The sequence below is a fragment of the Lytechinus pictus genome, chromosome 8 (genome assembly GCF_037042905.1).
Source record: "Lytechinus pictus isolate F3 Inbred chromosome 8, Lp3.0, whole genome shotgun sequence".
NCBI classification, from domain to species: Eukaryota; Metazoa; Echinodermata; class Echinoidea; order Temnopleuroida; family Toxopneustidae; genus Lytechinus; species Lytechinus pictus.
In genome coordinates this window covers 24371296-24394844 of record NC_087252.1, presented here as the reverse complement: position 1 = coordinate 24394844, position 23549 = coordinate 24371296, and the positions used below count along the sequence as shown (strand labels likewise).

General features: G+C 41.7%; 1 protein-coding gene across 1 annotated transcript in view; it reads right to left on the bottom strand.

Annotated features, from left to right (window-relative positions):
- The window catches only part of LOC135155116 (protein capicua homolog), a 63848-nt gene that overhangs the window by 6062 nt on the left and 34237 nt on the right, over window positions 1-23549 (bottom strand). The window contains exons 2-18 of the mRNA XM_064103819.1: window positions 22444-22658; window positions 18396-19194; window positions 17166-17324; window positions 15773-15863; window positions 14678-14792; window positions 14005-14190; window positions 12919-13321; window positions 12043-12263; window positions 11441-11642; window positions 9314-10891; window positions 8454-8643; window positions 7738-7895; window positions 6686-7120; window positions 5394-6193; window positions 4475-4727; window positions 2013-2277; window positions 1385-1530 (exon numbers count right to left, since the gene is read on the bottom strand). Of these exons, the coding sequence (XP_063959889.1) occupies window positions 1385-1530; window positions 2013-2277; window positions 4475-4727; window positions 5394-6193; window positions 6686-7120; window positions 7738-7895; window positions 8454-8643; window positions 9314-10891; window positions 11441-11642; window positions 12043-12263; window positions 12919-13321; window positions 14005-14190; window positions 14678-14792; window positions 15773-15863; window positions 17166-17324; window positions 18396-19194; window positions 22444-22623 (6181 nt within the window). The 5' untranslated portion in view covers window positions 22624-22658. The remainder of the gene's footprint in view (window positions 1-1384; window positions 1531-2012; window positions 2278-4474; window positions 4728-5393; window positions 6194-6685; window positions 7121-7737; window positions 7896-8453; window positions 8644-9313; window positions 10892-11440; window positions 11643-12042; window positions 12264-12918; window positions 13322-14004; window positions 14191-14677; window positions 14793-15772; window positions 15864-17165; window positions 17325-18395; window positions 19195-22443; window positions 22659-23549) is intronic.

Here is a 23549-nt window from a genome sequence, read left to right as displayed (position 1 = left end):
GTCCCACGTGTGCCTATATGTGTTGGCAATCTTCAGTGTGGTCGTTTTTTAGCTAGATATTATGATTTCACAAAGTTCAGTTTATGTAACTGTACCAGATCTAGATCCACGATGATATATCAATACTTTACCTTGGTTTTACAGACTTTCTCACAAAATCAGTGTTTTACTGCAACTACGTTCATTTAGCTTTAAAATAGCTGAAATTGCAAAAGCTTCTTTTCATTTGAACAAAGTAAACAAATAAAAATAAAATAAAATACAAAAATAGCTGAAATCAGCTAAAAGCTGAACTTTCATTGTGATGTTATGTTCATATCATATAATGGCATGTTTTTATTCCTTCACAAGTCATTATTAAAAAATGTCATGAGTTGATCTGCTATTTCATCCAGACATTTTCACTTTAATGATATCAAAGTGTCTTGCCTATTGAAGGAAATTATCTTTACAATGCTTTAATAACATCCCATTCATTTTGTACATAAAAATCATCCTGAGGCCTGTTTCATAAAGAGTTCCAACTATAGTACATTTGCCACGATGGCAACTACCATGGCAACAGAGCTCAGTAGCCAATCACAATCAATCTTTCAATGGCAGTTACAAATTGGCAGAGTTGCAACAATTACAACTCTTTGTGAAATGGGCTCCTGAGATTTGATGCAGAGTCGAGCCACTAAGGACAGTATCTTGCTTCGTGGAAGTGGTTTACGGTACACCAAGGCCCGTATTCTGAAGTCGGGTTTAACTTAGACAATGGTCTAACTCTGTGCTAAAATTATGGGAAGCCAAAAGTGTCATAACTTTTATTAAGTTGTATGTTTCTTATGTTTACTGTGCTCTTTCCTGATTTATCGATGGTGAAGACAATCATCTATTTATACATCCTAGACAATAATGAATGATTTCGAGAGCCAAATGAAACTGAAATAGGATATCTCTACTGTTAGTGATTTATGTAACGATTGGCTATTCATACTTAAACCACAACTTAAAACCGGAGTGTAAGTTAAACCCGACTTCAGAATACGGTCCCATGTGTCAAGTCCAGGAAAGGACTAAGGGAAAGTGGATAGAGCTGAAAGTGAAATGGAGAGGCGAGAAAGTGGAGGTAAGAAAGAGTATCTGTCGGGATTGAGTGCAGTCCTTAAAAGGACAGTAAACCAAGTGGGTGTTTCATAAAGCTGTTTGTAAGTTAAGAGCGACTTTAAGAACGACTGGTGATCTTTTCTTGTGCGCTAAATAATCACCAATGCACATTTAATGGTGAATACCATTTAACACAAGAAAGAATCACCAGTCATTCTTAAATTCGCTCTTAACTTATGAACAGTTTCATGAAACGGCCCCCAGAGAGGGCAGCAAAGCTTGGGTATCTTACTTGTAGATCCTTTCCTCTTCCTCCTATAGCTGCTGACGATAGCCTCAGGGGTGAGCGGGATGACGTTTCTCTCGTTGGTGTGGTCCTCTGGATGGTACTCGGGAAGCTGTCGGAACTGAGCTTCAAAGTTGACCTCCTCAAGGACCCTGGATTGTGACGTACGGAATCAATTACAAAAGAAAAACAGAATTAGGTAACTCATTGTGGCGTGAAAGGGTTAGATGCAATGGGGAAAAATAAGACTTGGGCCACAGATGTTTCTGTCAAGAGAACCGTTTCCTTGTGGACTTCTGGTACAACCAAGACGCATCACGATACAGGGTACAAAATTCAGCTCATAATAGGGTCAAGAAATCAAAGCTTTGAATCAATTAGAGAAGAAAAACAGAACTACGTAACTTGATCATGTAATGAAAGAGAGGTATTGAAACATATTTTTCAATGGGGACACAGAAAACTTAGGTAGGACCCCAAATATACTTCCTTGTAAGAATAAGGGACACCCAGGACAAGACACACTATACAAGGTACAAGATTCAGCTCGTAACTGCCTCCCAAGATATCTTTGACAGAGTCCATCCTAGACAGGATGTTGTGAAGCTCGTAGCAACACAAACATGTCACTTACTTTTCCATCCCATCGTCAATTTTTCTCTTCAGTATGTGCGAGAACTGCCTACTGCCGTCCTTTCCTCCCATTGCTCCCGAGGTCAATGCATGCGTATCCATGGCCACAGAGGTGGAAGCGGATGCCTCATCGCTGGTGGTGGCGGGCTTGTGGGCCTGTCCATTTTCTTTGGTAGGGGTGCTCGTGTCCTGTGGGTTTGAAGCTGGCTGAGGGGCTGGGGAAGGAGGCTGTTTGTTGGATGGCTTCTCTGCCTGTCCTGTTGGTTCTGTTGAAGTTTAAGATACATGTAAATGAAAGAGGTTGCAGTAAACACTGATTTCATAAGAAAATTTGTAAGACCAAGGTTAACTGTCACTATATATCTCGATGTGGTACAGGTGTAAATATGAACTGAACCTTGTAAAATCATGAAATCTAAGCTGAAAAACGATCACACTAAGGATCACCAACACAGATAGACATATGTGGGACAGTGTATTATAATTGCTTGTAAAAAGACCAGACATTTTGGTGAAAAACATGCTCATCTTGCTATTTTGTAAGCGGTGTTGGCTCAGTCGGTAACGCGTCTGCCCGTCGAACCAAAGATCGTGGGTTCGAGTCCACCCCGGGCGGATGACTGAAGCCAGTGCGTTGTGTGTAAACGTCTCTCCCATGTTTCATAGATGCAGGCTATGTTACAATGGAAAACACTCCGTCCCTCGGATAGGACGTTAAATGGAGGCCCCGTGTAGAGGAGAGTCATCACCTTTGCACGTTAAGAACCCACTGCACTATTCGTATAAGAGTAGGGGGAAACCCCGGTGTAGTGGTCCACCTGCATTCCCCCCAATCAGTTATATCGGGAGGAGAGACCTGCGGGTCATAGTGATTCAGTTCGCTTTTCGCCTCCCAGGCACAGGTGACGCCAAACAAATAATAATAATAATTACAGAATCCCTTGGCGCATGTTTTTATTCATACATATACAGACACTTGGATTGTCATTTTATTAGATTCTGTACCATCTCATTTTGAAAGTTTTACAATCTCGAAGTGGAAAGAAAACGATGTTGGACGCATAGATTGGTCTAATACCCCTTTCAATCAAAGGAGTGACAAAATCTAATGGAGAAATAATTACGCAAGGAGACAAACATGGGTTGCCTCTCCCACACGCAGATGTTTAATTATCATCTACCTTTTTTAACAATCATACATATTCATCAATGGGTGATGTCAAGTTAAGCGTTGGTGTTAGCATTTGTGCTGGTGTGGGCATTGGAGTCACGAAAAATTGACCTTTCTATCCGCTTCTATTGCCTTTGATTTTATTTGTTTCAATTCAATTCAATTGAAATAAAGTAAATTCAACCAATTCCATTCAATGCAATGCAGATTTATTTTACCAATAGTTGGTAACTTATTCAGTTGGTAGTTTACTTGTGAATAAGTTTCGAAAAATGAAAATGATGGTCACCCGGGAGTGTTCAGCCCATGGTTTTATCAACGTTTCATTGAATTACAGGAAAGCCAAACCAAAGGAGAGAAGCAATCTTATTGGAAAGAGCAAAATGAGAGGAACAAATTTCATCAAAATCGGTTATGAAATAAGCAAGTTATGGACGTTTAAAAATTCTTGTTTTACTTTCTATGCGGATACTCAAATTAGCAAACACGTTTCGGAATGGCAGATTTCGTGGACAATTCTCCATTTGTTTTGTACACAAAATTTTTGGAGTTTCCCCATTATCTTTCATATTGTATCTTGCCTCCTCCTGATGATAAGATATGTCATGGGAATATATATAATTCACATCACATATGTCAAGGTCAGGAGAAGATAATGTGAAATATGTAAAATAAAGGGTAAAATCTGAAAATTTGTGTATACAAAACAAATGGAGAGTTGTCCACAAAATCAGCAATTTTGAAGCAGGTTTGCCAATTTGAGGATCCCAACAGCAAGTACAATAACAATTTTCAAACTTCCGTCACTCGCTTATTTTATAACCGAGTTTGATGAAACAAGTTTTAGATTGCTTCTCTCATTTTATTGTGATAAGATTGATTCTCTCCTTGTATTTTTGTTTCCTTTAGAGAAGGGAACCTTCATCCAGTCAAACCTGTTTAAGAAACAACCTATAAATCTGTTTACAAAGACCTGGGGGCCGTTTCATGAAGTTGACAGCACTGACAACTTGTCTTTCTCCGACAGTTACCATGGTAACAGCCAGAGGTTAGTGCCTCTCAGCCAATCAAAACCAAGGATTTCACTGAAATTGTCAGCTCTGACAATTTAGTCAGCGCTGACAACTTTCATGAAACACCCTTCAGTTTCTATAACAAGTTCACTGGATACATGTACATGTACCTTCTTCATAGAAACATTATCAAAGGGAACGTGAACCTAAAGGCCACCTGCTCATAAAGACTGCTTTTGTAACATACGGGCCATTACAGACAGGTTTGACTGCACTAACCCCGTGAAGAGGCCTCTTGCGACCTTTCATCCTTCTTTTCTTCTGAATCGACTGGTCCATCACTTTCTCTCTTCTCCGTGGCATGTCCCTGACCTTGACTCTCTCTTCCCTCAGCGGGCCTTATTGCAACAGATGATGATGATGAGGAGGAGGATGATGATGATGAGGGTGGGGGTGGGTCTGTGTCCGTGTTGCTAGGCGACTGAAAGACAGTTTCTTCTTCCTGGATTGGGCTCTCCGCCGACTTGCTAGACTGTGAAGCAACAAATTGACCAAAGAGAGGTGAAATACATTAACTAATCAACTCATAATGAAGGTTTAAGGCCTGGTCCCACTGGCCCACGGACACAAAACGTATTCATAACAGATATAGCAGACAAGCAAATTTTCAGGGTGGTTCCATCCGTTTTCATCTGCTCCAGACAATGGACAAAATGGGCGAACGATGATATCACATTGGACGGATGCTCGATGGATATAGAGCGTATGAAACACGTATACAAAGAGTACACAAACGAATACATAACGTTTTCAAACGGATGGCAAGATTCTTTTCCGTTTAACATCCTATCTGCATCCGTAAGTGCAGTGGAACCAAGCCTTTAAAGCAAGATGAATTCATAATCAATTGAATTGACATTTTGTAAAACAATTAACCACAAAATTTGCAAGAATATATGAGACATGACACGTGTATGCCACTTTTTGTCACTTAAAAAGTCGAGGACAAGATCTCATGACGAATCCTCCACCAGCGCCGCCTCACTCAGCAGTGAGATGGGTCCAAATAACCTGGGTCTATAAGGGCTAAATCAAATGACGCATTTCAGCCATTCAACCTCTATTTTAGCATATCCTACTTCTTTTTTTTAGTTCAGGCCATTATATTGGCTAGCCTTTCATATACTTGTGTTCTTACCCTGGTTTCTCTCCTCGGCGGCTTGTTGCCTCTGCCATTCTCTTCCATGTGTTTCCTGTATAGACGACCTTTGCAGGACCTCTGTGGTTTGACCCTTGACCCCTCATGACCTCCGTCATCCTCATGGCCCGTCTCATGTCCACTCGATCCTTGATTAGTACTGATAAGCTCTGGTTTGTCCGTTTCCAGTCTTTCTTTATCCCTCTTCACATCACCGTCGTCCCCCTGCGTTGCGGGTTTATCACTTGCATGTGAAAGGGGTGAAGGTTTTTCAGTGTCTTTCCTATTCACTTTCTCCTCCCTGTTCAGATTTTTTTCTTTTGTATCCATTTGGGAGTCCTTTCTGGGGTCCTCCTGGGAGTTCCTTGGCAGATTTCTTAAGCTTTGAACAGTCTGCGCTGCATGAACGTGGCTCTCGCCACCGCCACCTTGCCTGATCGGGACATGCACGTCTACCTTCCCTGGAGCAGCACTCTTGTCTAAACTGCCCTCTTTCCCACCACTGCCGATCACATTCCTCTTCCCGCCCCCTTTCTCACTGGATGCGCTCTGGATAGGTGCAAGCTTGGGCATGGCTTTGTAGCTGGCGTAGCCCTGGCTAGCTGAAACGGCAGCCCCTGATGTGAAAACACTGCCGTTGGAGTGGCCGATCTGCATGGTGGTGCCCATGGTCGCACGGCCCGTCCCTGAGGGGCTATGGGGTGGTAAGGTAGTCACAACTGGGATGGTAGCCAGGGTGGCTTTGATCTTTTTGGGTCCCGGCTGGATGCCGGAGTTGTCGATATGAAGCTGGGTCTGACCTGTAAAACAGAAACAAAAAAAAACATTACAACATGATTACCTGCTTTATTAATAATGAGGCAATTGAGTTAACTGACACAAAGGCCTTTCTCAGCAATTAAACCTACAGGCTGAGAAACATTACCTCCGGTTTAATCAGGGATTTATTCCAGAGTAATCAAACAATTTTCTATAAGCTGTACATGAGCAATACAACCAATATGCCTTAGGATTCAAAAGGCAGAATATCTAAAAACACCCAAGTTGTGTTTCAAAAAGATTAAAATATGCCTTATTACACATTTACACCCAGTTGTATATGGATTAGTATCACCACATAGGTCATCACTTCATTCATCAATGACCCTATGCGCGTTAGATACGAAGTACCTTGTGGCATTAAAGAATCACTCTAAGTCACATTTAAGTCTTTGTGAAACACATCCTAGAGGAGACTTCAGCATGTACAGTATGAGAGAGGGAACAGTTTCACACGAGGGAAGGATTCTTACCTATTGTTGCGTTGGGCGCAGTATTAGAGTGATGCAGCACCCCACTGATATTCCCTCTACCGGATGCCGCATCCCCTTGCTTGATGGAGACAGTGATTGGGATGGGCTGCCCGACCATAGTCGTCCCCTGCATCACAACCTGCCGCGTGGACGTCGTCGTCATAGCCGTCGACAGCGTCATCCCCGCAGGCTGGGGGCCTGCAAACATCGTCACGGATGATGATGATGGGGTGGAGAAGGAGTAGGATGCAGGGGCGGGGTTGGTCATGACGATACCGGTGATCGGTTGTGATTGAGGGTGAGATGCCTGCGGTGAAGGGGCAAGGCTCAGGACCGGTGTGAGAGGGGGTACTGTCTTGACCGGTTTGGGGGCGACGGTGAGCTGTGACTGGGGCTGAACGGGAGCTTTGGTTGCTGGTAGAATCTTAGCGGAACCTATGAATATAGAAATGATAAAGAGTTACAGATGTATCTGTATAGATTTACTCATACTTGGTCTAAAGGAGGCAGATTATGTGCATAAGTACCTGTGAATAGCAACCACCTGTCATTAAAGGCCATTATTTTGTGCTTGCATTTCGGGTAATTCTGGGTTTCAGACTCTTTCCGAATCGTTTTTACCAGCGGCTATTCGGCTAGTGGATGACGAAGAGCACTTTGATGATTTTGATAGGTGAGTATAGCACAAGTGTAGCAAATATCAACCTGGCTATACTGCCATACTTTGGCAAAAGGAAGCAAGTTACAAAAGTATCATTTGTTGTAAATGAGGGATGTGTTTTCGTCATTACATAGGCATCAATGCAATTTAACAGCATATTTTCTTCAATATCTTTCCATAGAACGATAATTTCTTCCCCAAATTTGCCTGAACGTGCAACATACAAAGGGTGTTTCAGAAACAACAATAACTCAAATTTGACTGATGTGTCACTTGCTTCCTTTTGCCAAAGTTGGGCAGCATAGCAGCCACCTGTCTACAAAGGCCATATTTTGTGTGGTTCCCCCTGGGTGGTCAATAAAGACCGGTTTTGCTGTGGAGAAGTACCTACCCTGAGTATTGGTGGTCTTGACTGGCATGAGAGCTGGTTGAATCAGAGTCGGTACTTGTATTTTAGTCTTGCCCCCGTTCCCTCTCAGTGCATCCCCTTGCTGGATGATCACAGGGTTAGGAGAGGCCGCGGCTGCTGACTGAACGTACGTCACGGTCCTGAGATTGGGATGGAGTCAAAGGTCATTGTTAACTCATAGGTCTTACTTAGGTTAGGTCCTTAACACAACCCATGCTATAGTGAGATATTCTATCTGCTTCAAGTCATTTTCATTTCATCTATTTCATGTCCAGAAGTATAAATTAACTATTAAAATACATTCCAGTAAAGTCAATACAATTAAGAAAAAATACTATGTCACCATCACTATCATTACAACTGAAATAAATAAACTAGCAAAAGCAGTAAGACTAATATTTTTTTTAAATGGTGACCCAAAATTAATTATATCTCTTTGTGGAATCTGATAAATTCTTCTAAAAAAGTGAATTAGTTTGAACTCATTAAAAACTCTGGGGCCTGTTCCATAAAAAACTAGTTATAATTTCTATGACAACTTTACAATCAGCCAATCAAATGCAATGATTTCAGTAGCTTTAAACTGTTATTATAAATTTGTCATTTTAACATGTTTCATGAAACAGGCTCCTGGTATGCAAGAAAATCAGGATGCAGAACTGATAAACTAAATCAAATGAAATGGAATGATAAATGACCTTTGACCTTGAGGCAAGACAAACTTCTGTTGTTGCTGCTGCTGGTGCTGTGATGCCAGGAGGGCCGTATTGGAGAAGGTCAGTGCCTGAGTGGACACCGTACTCTTCCCCATGGCCGCTGCGGCCACAGTGACCACTGGACTGCACGGCTGGGTGATGATGTTCATCGGCTGCGAGCTCACACCAGGCCCTTCAAAAGAAGAAGCAATGTTGTGATGTTTGGAAAACGGTCGGGAGCATTTCATGAAATGTTTGGTCAGTAATTTGATCTTAGCCAATCGGATGCAAGGATTTCTAGTAGCTTATAACATATATCATTGATACTCAGTGTTTCTTGAAATGCTCACCTGAAGGACATTAACAAAACTTTAGCCATAATATTCCCTTACCATTATGAAAATCAAGAGCGTTACAAAGATGCTTAATGTTGAACAAATGACGAACAACAAATGGGACAGACTGAAATCAACTTCATATCGCGATTGATCTTTATTACACAAATTCAGATCAATCGATATTGAGGACTGTTGAATTCGATATGTTTTATTTATGATGTGTTTTTAATGTGCAAGTTTGGTAAATGAATTTTTTAAAATCCATCCATATTTTATCCTTCAAAATAAACATAATGAAAATTCATTTTGCCCAATTGATCATGGGCCTGACCCTTTTATATATCATAACTAAGCTTCTTGTTGTTAATAAGCAAATTTGAATGCAAAGTTTGCTATTTGATTAGAATTGTCATAGAAAGCTCACTCCTATTTCTTAAAATGGGAAAAATTCTCGGTATCTCAAGTCATGAAAAAAGTTGTGTGCATGATGAGCAGACAGCTTTATTAAACGGCCTTAGGTCTCACCTATTGTGACTCTCTGCTGAGAATGCGGAGTGTTCGTGTGGTATCCCGATGACTGAGACACGGTGACTACCTGCTGAGCAAGATTCATTGGTAACGGTTGCGTCGTGATAACCGGGATAACGGTATGGATGTTCCCATGGTTGAAGATCTGTTGGGTGATCATTCCCGTGTTGGGCGCAGCATGGTTGATGGAGGTAGCCGATATGGCATGTGGGGCGCCCCCTGGTGTCTGATTGGTGACAAGGGTGACTTGGCTTGGTTGCTGGACAGCCTTGATGGTCACCTGAGACTGGGGTTGTGTCGGGGTCAGTTGGAGACTCCCGACCTGGACGTTGGTGGTGCCGGTGACCTTCGACCCGGTGTTGATCTGTGGGATAGAGGGCAGGATGTACTGGAGCTGCGCAACTGCAGGATTCTGGGCCATGTTGTACGTCTGCACCGGAACCACGCTCCCGTTAGGTTTCAAAACCAAGTTGGTCAGAACCGTTGGGGTGGTCGGGATCTGGACAGGCGCTTCCGCTGGGGGCGGTGTTGCTAGTATCTTCCCCTGGATAGTATTGACATTGACAGCATTCGTGGCGATCATATTCGTGGTGAGAGGTTTAATGTTTGGAAATCCCGGTTTAGGAGTCGTTGGCGTACTTGGCGAAGCAATAGTCACATTAGTGAGTCCACCCGGTCTCCCGATCTGAACAACGCCACTCTGGAACTCCATACTCGAAGCACGCTGCAAGGTAGATCCTCTGCTAACAATTGCTTGGACTGACGTTGGCACTAACGTCGCCAAGTTCCCGCTTCCTTGGACATTACTCTGTATGTCTGATGTCCTCGCAACAATGACAGACGTTGGCAATGACTGGTTCAAGTTGGCCGGAGTAGACGACGGCCTGTTCGGAGCTATGGTCACATGACCTGGAACGATCACCGCCCCGGGGCTTGGTGCAATGCGCACGGTGGTTGGTAATCCAACCGAATGAGTGTTCCTGACCAATGCCTCTCGAGGTGCGGAATGCTGAGGCTCTTGTCCAGACACGCTACTGTCTCTCGGGTCCTTCCCGCTTCTATCATCCAATCCCTGATGCGATGTACCCTGATTATCCTTAGATTCATTTGTCCTTTCCTGTCCTGCAGGTTCAGATTTAGATAAAGTCTGTTGCTGATTTGAGTCTGCTTTTCCTTTCCACGGATGATACTCATGGAAAGCTTTTGCTTTGCTCCCGACAGCATCCGTCCTCCCACGCGGAGAATGCGCCTTGAACACCGCACCGGTCGGCTGGAACGTACTCTTCGTCGTCACCGGCCTGGAGGATGCTCCGTCCGTCTGATCTCCCCCGATCTCGTTCCTGATTGGTGAGTTTGAATCAGGCTTGATCTTGATTGGCTTAGGCCTGTAGGGTTTGTCAGAGGGTGGGAGCTGCTGCTTCATGACCGGGGAGAAACGCTGCTGAGGGAACGCTTTGTTCTCGATCGTCGTCTCGTTTTCAGATTCTGTCTCTGAGTCGCTGACTTCGACGTTTTCCTTGCATTCCAGATCAATGCGTTTGCTCTGTGTCATATTTCTCTCTTCTCCATTGGCAGCTTGTAATGAAATAAAAAATAATTACATTATTACATTACAACAGAAGTTTTCCTGGGACCTCACTGATAAGACATCCTCACTCTTTCTTGCATTCAGGATTTCATTGTTCAGTAGAATATTTCTTTAATTTTCTATTCTCACTCACAGTGCGGGTGCTATATATGAAAAAGCTGTCAACCAATAGGGAAAGGAGGCATCTTAAGATAATGAACATTGGTTGCACGGGCTTTATACTTTTAATTTTTATTCTTTAATCTTTATTTTCTTTAACAAGCGCACGTACTTAACAAGAATGCAATTAGCATTTCCAATTTTTTTATTAAGAGGAACCCCAGGGCCCCGTAACACAAAGGTTAGCGATTAATCGCTAAATGAAATGGCTTATCACGATCATTGTTGCACGCGCACTTTGTTCAGTAGACTGACTGGGAACGAATCAGAATTGTTCTTTCAAATTAGCGATTAATCGCTTAAATTCGTGTTACGGGGCCCAGACTTTCAAAGGTCATTACAAAATGCATGAATTTAATTAAGAAATCAAAACATACCGATGACATCGTCATCGCCCTCCTCATCGATGACCATCCTCTCGTCATCGCTTAGCGTCTCCTCCGATTCTAGCCGAGGTCTGGGGGGCTGCTTGAGAGGGGTCAGGGGTGCGAGAGGTTTGGTGGTCGACGGTGGCTCATCACCCACCTTGGGCTTCAGGGGGGAGGAACGGCCCGGAGTACTGACTGGACTGGGTGTGGTCTGTAAGGAATTATACAAATCATTAGAAGAGAATTATGGTAATAATCACCTTCCTGGCTTCCCCAATACTTTTTTTTCTTCAAATTCTTTGCCGAGTTCCTACGGGAGTTACATCAACAGCGACAGAATAATGTAGTTCTGCCTGTAAGTCTCTCTATTTCTATTAAGATTCTATTTAAAAAGTTTCATCCATCTTTCCTTGAATAATTATGTACATGTATAAGTGCATTGGATTGTTTATTTTGCAATGTATCTTAATTTGATGACCTCTTTTCTTTAGCTCTACTTTCTACTTTGAACTTCCTGGCTTCTCCAATATTATGGTTCTGCCTATATGTCACTCTATTCTATATAGATAAGGACCAAGTCCAGTAAATCAGGACTGCTAACACTCTCATACCTGTTTGGGTGTGGGAGGCGTCGGCCTTGGAGAGTGAAGATTGGTCGGACTTCCCATGATCATATGACTCAGACTCAACGAACGCTTCTTAGGTGGGAGCTGCAACATGGCCGCCGACTGGCAACGGTCCATGGGCACTGGACTCTGTTTGAAGGTAGGGGGCGCTTTCTCCTTCTCAGGGATGGGGCAAAGCGATATAGACTTTTCTGAATCAGATTTTACTACAGGGAAAAGAAAGGAAAGTTTTTTAATTAATCAACAATACAAAGATCCTATTCTTTGCTCTTGAATTTCCCCATTTCTCACATCCAATGTACTCTCAAATGTTTGTCAGTGTGTTCAAGATTATGCTTCATCTTTTAGCACTCACCAGGTACACAGGCAGGACTTAGATCAAAGTCCACACAATAGGACTCAACAGCTTTTCACTTCTTGTTGTCAGTCTATCACATCTATCATAATTATATGAGTTTATCTTAAGTTCAATTATCTCAGCATAAACAATTGTTGTATAACTCCCAAGGTCCCCTAGCAGGACTGCAATCTCAGACTCGAATGGTCAATCACCTTCTATAACTCACCTGGTTCCAAAGCAGGACTAAGACCAGAGTCTGCACTATCAGACTCAAATAGTCAAAATTGTCTATAACTCACCTGGTTCCCAAGCAGGACTAGGACCAGAGTCCGCACTATCAGACTCAAATAGTCAATAATTGTCTCTAACTCACCTGGTTCCAAAGCAGGACTAAGACCAGAGTCCGCACTATCAGACTCAAATAGTCAATAATTGCCTATAACTCACCTGGTTCCCAAGCAGGACTAGGACCAGAGTCCGCACTATCAGACTCAAATAGTCAATAATTGTCTATAACTCACCTGGTTCCCAAGCAGGACTAGGACCAGAGTCTGCACTATCAGACTCAAATAGTCTTCTCTTCTCTTTATGGATCTCCCCATGGATTGGACTCCGAAGCCTTCCAGGACTCAGCATCCTACTTGGGCTAGCCCGATGCAGAGATCCTGGGCTAGTCAGCTGACTGGGGCTAATCAGTGGCAGCGGGCTGGTCAGTGGGCTCATCATGTGATGTGATGGGGAGAGGAGGAGAGGGCTGGTGACGGGACCAGGGCTGGTCAGTGGACCGGGGCTAGTCAGGGGGCCTGGGCTAGCCATGGGGCTGGTGGAATGCCCGCCGGAACCCGACCCCCCGCTCGCCGACTTCTTGCGCTCCCGGCTGCACCACTTCCAGTCAGGATGGGCCTTGAAGTGAGCCTCCTTCACCTGTTAATAGAAATACATATTTTACCCCACTTCATGAAAATCATTCATAACTCATAGAAGATAATATTACAAATACACATAAACATTTCTTCTTGATTGTGCTTACAGTATCAATCTGTACATGCTCAGTCCAAAGGAATTCAGGATTCAGAATTTACAATTCAATCTTGTTTGATACATGTACTTGAACTGTCCTATTACGATTTCATCCTGTGTTCCAAAAGCTCCCCGATGATGAAAAACTTGATATAAAAAAACTTGTTCCCTTCCTGCAGAATGCTAAAGACACTAATTTCCAGTATCTCAATGGCTACAGCCAAACCACCATCTCTGCGCACTAGAATTTCAAGAAATTAATATTCCTGCCAGGTTCCAATTTACTACACCTGGGTAGCGTGCACCACAAAGATGATATCTTTTCTGAAGGAAATAATGCTGCAGCTGGGACTTGAACCCATGACTCTCTGATTGAAATGTCAATGAGAGCCAACAGTTGTTAACTCACCTGGAATGCTAGTTCATGGTATTTTTGTTTCTCCTTTGGTTTGAGCGGGTACCACCAATCTCCCAAAATCTTGCTGACCATTCTATTGCCATGTTTTAACCACCTTTCTTAAGGCTGGGACTTGAACCCATGACTCTATAATAGAAATGCTAACGAAAGCTAAGAGCTGTTAACTCACCTGGAATGCTAATTCATGGTATTTTTGTTTCTCCTTTGGTTTGAGCGCGTACCACCACTCTCCCAAGATCTTGCTGACCGTTCTATTGTCTTGGTTCGGATGTCTCTGGTGGACCAGAGCTCGATGTCGCTTGCTGAAGATCATGAAAGCATTCATGGGACGCCTCACATGGTCTTTATCTCGACTCTGTGAAGAAAAAGGAGGAAGGGAAACCACTATACAAACGCCAACAGGCAAACAATATGAATCGGCAATGGGCGATTTGCCCACAAAATGTTCAGAATACACCCATAAAATGAAAAACAGCTCCATAAATTGCTACTTTAGTTTAATACAATGTGTCATTTGGCTTGAACTGAATTACAATAAAAAAACAAAATCATATCATCAAGCAGAGCAGCTCTATGATAATAATTCAATTAATAGATGTAACTTCTGAAGGTTTCTATGGCGAAGAAGAATAGTGTATAGGTTTCACGGAACATCATGTATCTTTCTTGGGCAAATGTTGGTCCTAAAACGGACCACCCAAACTCAATGTTTTGACAAGTGTGTTCTTGTCGTCTTCAGGAAAATGAGCAAAGTTGATGGTGCAACAAATTTTCTAAGCACAAAATTTCTGAAGCCCTTTAGGGAGAAGGAAAAAGCTGTGAAAAGTAGGGGCTCGACCGACCTTTCTTGGACTTCTTGGTTCCTTCTCATCCTTGGGTAATGAGCTGAGAGATTGTGATCGTCTCTTACTGGGAGATACGCTATCGGCAGTGGGAGGGAAAGTAAACGCACTGGGTCTGAGGGTAAAACAGAGACAGATAGGATGAATGATTAATGTATTTACTGCAGTTACAATTATGATGATCGTTGTCGCCGTCGTCATCATCATCATCATCATGAGCATGACAATGATGGTGGTAGTAACGGTGATGATGATGACAGTAGTTATCGTGATGGTAGTATACAAATAATGCACATAAGCTCGTGCATGCAGGGCCACATAATGAATGATAAGCGAGAAGAGCCAATGGACATACCGCATCGGGGTCCGCAGGACTGATTGCGGTATATCCATTTGGCGAGTCGAGCATAGAGTTTGTTATTTAGGTCCTCTATGCACAAGAATGCGTGCATTGTTTGTTTTATACACCCCCCCCCCCACCCATGTTACTGAGTTGCCCCGAATGCTATATTTGATCTAAATTCTAGATAATTCCAGACCTCACACTAACCTGCACTCTGACGTCAGAGTGCAGGATAGTACATTTGGTATGACGTCAGAGTACAGGATAGTGCATTTTGGATGCAATATTGCAATTTGCTGACTATCATGTGATCCGATTTGGACCAATCAGAAATACAGAACATTCTTGGGAGTTGTATAATAATGATTATAGATTATGATTATAAAGGTGATGTTGATACGCTGATGCTCATAATAATACCCATCCCAAGAATAATCAATGAATACCAACCACAATATCAATTAAGCAAGAAGAAAGATAGAGAGTAATTGATATATTCTAGAACAGAAAGAATCATAACTCCATAGAATAATCATAACACAAAAATGGCTTCTTCATCAAGACTGAGGAGCATTTCATGAATAGTTTTGTTAGTTTTGTCATCAACAAATGTTAAAAGCTACCAAAATCCTTGAACCCGATTGGCCAAGAGCAAATTGGTCAGTGAATATCACTGCAAAACTGTTCATGAAAGGCTCCCCAGGGTCACTGACAGGTTAAGAGAGACAGGTAGAGTGTGAGTGACGTCTTACCCTTCCTCCCTTTTTGGCAGGAGTCCATCGTGTTTTCCCAGGATAGTCGTTCCTTGCACCGTTCTCACTCCAGACAACTTTATCGTATCACCTGAGAGAGGAGAGGGGAGGGAGAGGAAGGAAGGAAGGAAGGAGGTGAGAGATGGAGAGAGATGGAAAGAGATGACGAGAGATGGAGAGAGATGAAAAGAGAGATGGAGAGAGATGAAGAGAGATGAAGAAAATGAAAGAGAGGAAAGTGAAAGGTTGAGAGGTGTTGAGAGATGGAGGGAGATACACGGAGAATGAGAAAAAGAGAGGAGAGGTGAAAGGTTGAGAGGGGATGAGAGATGGAGAGAGGGGGTATAATGAATGAGAAAGAAGAGAGAGGGGTCGAGAGAAGGGGAAGAGAAAGAGAAGGGTAGAGAAGTGAAAGACAGAAAGGGAGATGGGAGATGTAGAATAAAATAGGAGAGACAGAGAGAGATGGAAAGAAAGAAAGAAAGAAAGAAAGAAAGAAAGAAAGAAAGAAAGAAAGAAAGAAAGAAAGAAAGAAAGAAAGAAAGAAAGAAAGAAAGAAAGAAAGAAAGAAAGAAAGAAAGAAAAAGTGGAGATATCAGAGGACAAATGGGAAGCATGAGACATGTATAACAAGCTATAGTCATAACTCCTTTCTAAGCAGACTCTATATACTTTACAATGAATAAAACTGTTGAAAGAAAAAAATCCTTGTGTTATATTCCCACAACAAAATATACGATATCTAGAGCAAATTATCACAATATTGTCCATTATGTGAAACAAGAATAATCCTCGGGCCAATGCATGTAGTTTGTGATCGAGCAAAATCAACATGAAAGTCTCAAATATGCACTTATGATTGTTTGAAAGTCAGCATGCAATCAAATTCTTGAGTTTAAAATTCTTGACTGAATCAAATTTAAAATGCATCAAAAAATAAAATACATAAAAGAAAATGAGAAAAAGATCATTGCATTTTATTCCGACAAAATACTTCCAGAGCTCCTAAGTTGTCATATCATTGTCCATTATATGAAACATGTACTGTCTATGGGCCATTGCAGAATTATCAGATAGTTTGTGTATAAGCAAAATCAACATGAAAGTCTCAAATCTGCGCTTCTGATTGCTAGAAAATCAGCATGCATTCAAATTCTTGAGGTGGATTTGATTGCATCTCCCTCCCTAAATGGGCACCTGGACCTACAGTGTAGTTTGCATTCAGATGGAATAGATTGCAAACTTAGCCATGTATATGGACATATGAACTGACTGACCATTATAAGCAAGGCTGCCACAGTAGTAAGCATGATGGCTATGTAACCATCAGTGATAAAGTTTAAAGGGACGTAGCCCCGAAGCTCCACCCCCATTGATGACATCATCAACTCACCTTGCATCTGATTGGCTGCTCCCTGTTGACTGCCAGGTATAGCCTGGGCTTCGCTGGGTGTCGGAGAGGAAGAAGCCGAAGGATGACTGATGTTGAAGATCGGGACCAGAGAATGCCAGTAAAAGACGGGTACATGGCCAGGTGGGACTACAACTTGGGCTACAGAAAAAAATGAAGATTGCATTCAAATCAGTCTTTTGAGTCAGCTCCCGACATACCTTTAACAGACATGCCAACCGTTCCCTTTTTAGAGTATTTGTTCCTCTTTATTGATATGAATACACCAATACTTTTTTTGTATGATTTGTTACTTTGTTTTAAAATTTCAGATCATGGAGTATGAATTATACACAGCACGTGACACTAGCGCCGGTCCTGCAGTCCTAGACTGGTAAAAATCACTGTCAGGCCAGTAACTTGTTGCATGAAAGGAACAAGTAAATTCTTGCCTACGAGCACATGTTTAAAAGGGTGAATTATCAAGTTTTCAAGTAGAGTCATTTCACATACATGTGTTTTCACTGATCTCACTACAACAGGCTGGCGATTGTTTCATTGAGACAAATTTTTGAAAATACTCTTTTTGTCAAAAATACTTTTTTTCCTCCTAAGAATACTTTTTTTTTGCTGTAGAAGGTTGGCAGGTCTGCTTTAATGGTTTTGATATAATTCACTTGGTCTACAACCAGTTGGTCTAGATCTCAGATAGTCTAATGCCAAATGGGCTAATACCAATTTTGTCTTCTATCACTTTGGTGCAATTCCTGTTTGGTCTAGATGTACACTACACTTGGTCTAATACCCACTCATAGCCTAATTCTAATTTAGTCTAATTCTTATTTAGTCTAATTTCCATCTCATCCATTTATTTCCTTTACTTTGTCAAATTAAAATTTGGTTCAGAAACAGTTCATTTTAATAACCTTGTAGACTTGGTAAGAGACCAAGTGAATATCAAACGAAACTGGTATTGCCTGACTGTAAACTAGACAATATGGTAGATGGGTTAAGTGGCAATTGCACCAGATGGTTTGTAGACTATCTGGTTGTAGATGAACTAGGATTCATCGCAAACCTTTGTGTTACAGAGATCAGGTGCCCATTTCACACATTTCAGTCAGGAGGAGCACATGTGAATGAAACGCCTTTTCGTAAGGTGCAAGCTCTGGACCTCTTGTGTGAGAGGGCGCTTTAATCAGACCACAGTTCCACACACGTGATCATACTTACCACTTCCATCCTTCTTATCTCCTTTGCTACTGTCCTTTGCGCCCTTTGTCACCAGCGGTACTAAAGCTGATGGTGTCATGGGGGCTTGGCCAACCTGCTGCTCGCCTTGGGGTACGACGCGCCCACCTTGAGGAACCTCTCGCCCCTGGTCACCGCTCTTCTGCCTCCTAGTTTCTTGGACAAAGACATCATCTCCAGAATGTCCTTCCTTTGACTGTGTTCCTTTACTGGTCTTATCATTACTGGGACTTGTCTGGGTTTCCTGGACGTGGATACTGCCAGACATTGTCTGATTCGGTGGAGCCAAGAGAGCAGCTCGGAGTTTGTTCTCAGACGGTGGTGGGGGGAACTCAAAGTGGCTTTTCTCTCCTTGAGGATGCTGCTGATGTGGCTGTTGCTGCTGTTGCTGCTGAGCCTGTGTCGATACTGCTCTTGGCTGCTGCTTCGTGACGTTGACCGGCGATAGGATATGCTGTCCCGACAGCTGGCTAGGCGTGCCTGACGACGACCCAGAGAGCTGGGCCGAGACAGGCGATTTGGGAGTACTTCCGCTTAGTTCCACTCCAGAGTCCTGGCTATCTGTTCTCCTGGAATACTCCCTTTTGGCATGCTCCATGCGAATCTGGAGCTTGTGAGGGCTGACCGGAGTGGCAAAATTGAGTCCTGTCTGCACTGTCGGTGTAGAGCCAGAGCTGTGACCAGGCTGGAGTCTAGGGGATGTGACCTCAGACGATCTTCCAGAGATTGGTGTACTGCTTCCCCATCGGCTTGGAGTGCCAGAGTGAGAGCCGTGTTGCATCTGAAAACGAATCAAATTCAAAAGTTTCAAATGTAAGAATCAGGAACACCAGTTAGTTTTCTCACTGGACCTGGTGGGTGTTTCTTAAAGCTGTTCGTAATTTAAGAGTGACTTTAAGAACGACTGGTGATCCTTTCTTATGGTAAACGGTATATTCATTGGCATGGTTCATACATGGTTCATACATGGTACATAATACAAAGCCGGAAAAAGCCTGGAATGGAAACTTGTCAAGGCCTTGAATCAGGCAAAATCTGAAATATGGCATCTCTGAAGAATGCGTTATCAGATATGCTCATCTACAAGCCACACTAACCAATCTGTGTAATAGTTGCATCATTTTTCAAATAAAACAAATTTCATCTCATCAATGATCAATATGAAGATGAGGTGAGGGTGTCATGAGGGTGAGGTGAGGGTGTCATTTTCACTAACCAATTTACTCTGAGCCAATCAGATACAAGGATTTCAGTAGCTTATAACAGTAGTCAGTGTTAATCACTGACTTTTTGTTTCATGGAATGCTCCCCAGTTCTATAAATTCAAACCAAAGTGCAAGAAAAATGATTTCATTATTCAAAAAATATTTTTGTTTGAGAATATATCAGTATGTTTCAAAAATGCATTAATCTTGGCATCATATTTATATTGTTTGTTGCTTCGTCTGATATAAAAACACATGACATTCAATATTGAAATCCTGTCTCATTGTAATTACCAAACTTGGGGTACAGTGTACATATTAAAACTAATATAAAATTGCATTTGATGTCTGATTAAAGATTTATTAATAAAAAATTTCGGTTTCAATTCAACTCTGTAAAAACATCTAAATTCTGAGCATGATATGTAAATAATTTTCATACTTTAGTCTTCGGGTAATCTTGAAATGTGTACAATAAAAACAAACATAACTAATAATATCAATATATTTGCAGTTTCAATTTGTTCAAACAAATAACTGTAATGGAGTGAAATGAGACCAAAAGGTGGGATTTTTTTTTAAACACTGCAGCAGAAAAAGAAAAGTTTGAAACATACTTTTTAAAGTTTGAAAAGCTTTTTCAAGTTTTCAGGATAACAAAATTGTATAAAAGTAACATTCTGCTGTTTCATAAACATTCAAGAAAAGACAGACAAATAAATGTCTTTCCCAATTCATCAATTTGGCCATGGTAATGGCGGGACACCTGATGATTTTAAAAAATCAACATGCACTTCCAAAACAGTACGCAATTCTTTCCTTCATCATTTTGCAATATCAATTCCTAATTGATCATTTCATTAGATTAGCTTCATAGTGTTAAACATTCATCAGAGACATCCCACCATGAATATCGATTTTGCACATCTAACATTCGCAAACTTTACAGGTATTGTTTTGTATTGTCCCTACCGGAAATCTTTGCACCCCCATTGCCATTCTCGTCCCCACCCTCAATGGCATGATTGATGAACCATGGAGCGTTTTCATGACAAAACGTGAAGCATAATCAACAAACACATTCATCAAAGCATATAAACAATCGCCTCTCAACTATCCCTATAAATACTGGATACCCTTCTTAAGTACATAACACGATGCCTCCGGTGGAACATTAGGAAACTCAAACAAGACTACTAGGAAATATTTACCAAAAAAAAAAAAAAAGAGGAGAGAGGATTTAAATGGGGGCAGCAAGGAATACTGATGTTGTTGGAGATGAGGTCTCGGGGATGTATATTTTGAGGCGAGGTTGGACAGGACAGTCTTGCAAATAACCAATTACTTTAGTTATAGCTGTCTGGTACATGCCGCTTTGGGTGAAACGGGCATATTCATTTCGCCGATCCAGGCACATGACCGGCATACAAAGCGGACTACATATGGGAGGTGTCCTCATTAGACCCGAGTAGCGGGAGGGATCGGATGATGCACCCGCCAGGGGAGTTTTTCACAAAGCAAATAAAATAGTCCAGTGATTTTCACTGACGTATGTGTTCTCTGAACCAATCAAATCTATGCGGGGGCATCACGGTCTGATGGTAATGACTCTCATCTTTCAATCCTAATGACGTGGGTTCGATTCCAAGCCAGGGCGTGTTTTCCTTCTGCAAGAAATTTACCCACATTGTGCTGCACTCAACCCAGGTGAGGTGAATGGAGCGTGTAACAGCCGTTCTGCTAAAGACACTGTAATTATGCTGCGTAACTGTACATGTAGAGCGCTTAGAGACTTCTGAAAAAGTGACTTAAGCACTATATCAGCAAGCATAATTATTATCATCATGCAAGCACTGATATGCACCTCCACGGATACCACAAGCAGCCGTGTTTTATAAAACTTTGCGATAGATTCAATTCAAATCAAACTCAATTTGCGGTTGATCATATCTCCTAACAACACAAGTTTAGATCACTTACAAGTCTTTGTAAGATGGGGTCAGGGAGCCCCGTTTCAAAAAGTGTTACAACTATGGTAACTTTGCCATTATTGTGAGTCCCATAAAAAGCTTTATTGTGACTGGCCGCTATGCTGTTACAATGGTAGTTACCAAAAGTGCAAAGTAACCGAGTTCTTTATGAAACAGGCCCCAGATTTCCATCCTTTAAGAGGAATAATGACAACGGACCCACCCAGAACCTAATTTCTCTTTTCAGGTGGCAGCAGAGGTGTATGATTACATTTGGAGAGAATGGACAGGCTAGAGCTTGGCCAAAGTAGATGGCCAAGGATGGCTTTTACTAACTCTCAATGGGATCGCTGACAAGGAATTCTTGAATTTATCCAGTCTTCCTGAATCATACCGTCATGTAAAGTAATGCATTATCACCAAATCATGCACCTTATGTGTTTTACTTTAATTGAAATGACTGATCAAGACATGTTTAAAATATTTGTAAAAAGGATAAAGAGAATGGACAGAGTAGCTTGGTCAAAGTTGATGGCCAAGCATGGCTTTAACCAACTCTGACTGACTGACTGACTGACTGACTGACCCGATCGATCAATCGATCGATCGATTGATTGATTGACCGATCGATCCAGGTTCAACAACTCTACCAACACAATGTGTCATAAGTGTCTGAATATTAATCTGTAAAGTTATTTCAATGGTAGGATTTGTTGACCTCTGAAATGAATTATCAAGACATTCCTTACTATTTCAACTATTTAAGACTAATTTAAACAAAACAAACATCAGACAGAAAAGATGTTTTTGTTGCAGCATAGTCTGTTGTACGCCTACAATAATGATGATTTATACCTGTGAGATGGGCATGAAAGTAGTCTGGCTGCGGTGGCCGAAGTGGGCAGGAGACGGCGTCTTGGAAGCGGTACGGGGAGAGTGGGGAGCCGAGTGATGCTGAATCGGTGTGAAAGACGGCGTTCCCGATCGCGAGTTGCCCAGCGATATCAGCATGTTGGCAGCCTCAGCCTCGTCCATGTCAAACTTAGACGGGTCAATCTGGGGTCGCGAGTCTGAAACGAAAGTAAAGAATGAACACACGTTAAGGATACTTGATGAATATTGGCTTAAGAGGGATCAAACTGCAATGTCCAGTGACGATTTTCATGTTTACTTGGAATAGAATCCAAGACTTTTTTCATCCTTTTTCAATATTACAATTAATCTCTAAGGATACCATGGTTGATATCCTCTAATCTCAAATATGAAAATTTGAATTTTACTATGTGCTCTTTTCTGCTGGACATCAAATACAAATGGCACGCCGCAAAACAGATGACATTACAGAATATAATCCTTTGAACCATATAAATCACTGTATCTTCTTCCAGTTTGGATATATGGCAATATCTGAAGAGTTCCGGTGAAGCATCATGTATTCTTGTCGGAGCAAGTCTTTGCTCTTCACGAGCCAGCCACAAGATTTGCTGTTGAAAACCGCAAAGCCTTTCAGACAATAAATAGATCAACATTTGGTTTCCCTAAATCTTAGTTTGTGCCATTTTGGGAAAAGCTGAAAGATGACAACAAAGGATTTTGTCATTACCCATGTTAAGAGGAGGCCAAAGAAGGAAGCAAAACAAATGGGAGGAATTATAATTTAATACATCTAATACTGATACATATTTCCTTACGATATACACCTTCATGTTTATCTAGAATACCTATAAATTCATCATTATTTTTCGTGAAGGAATCCCAGTAGAACACCTCTAAATAATATTTTTCTCTTTACATCTATCCAATACCTATTCATGCATGAATAAATAAATAAATAAATAGATAAATAGATAAATAGATAAATAAATAAATAGTCAAAAGAGAAAATGCTGAATTTAAAATGTTAAGGATGTATTTCAAAAGCTAACATTAACTACCACATAGCTCTTTTTTTTATTATGCCA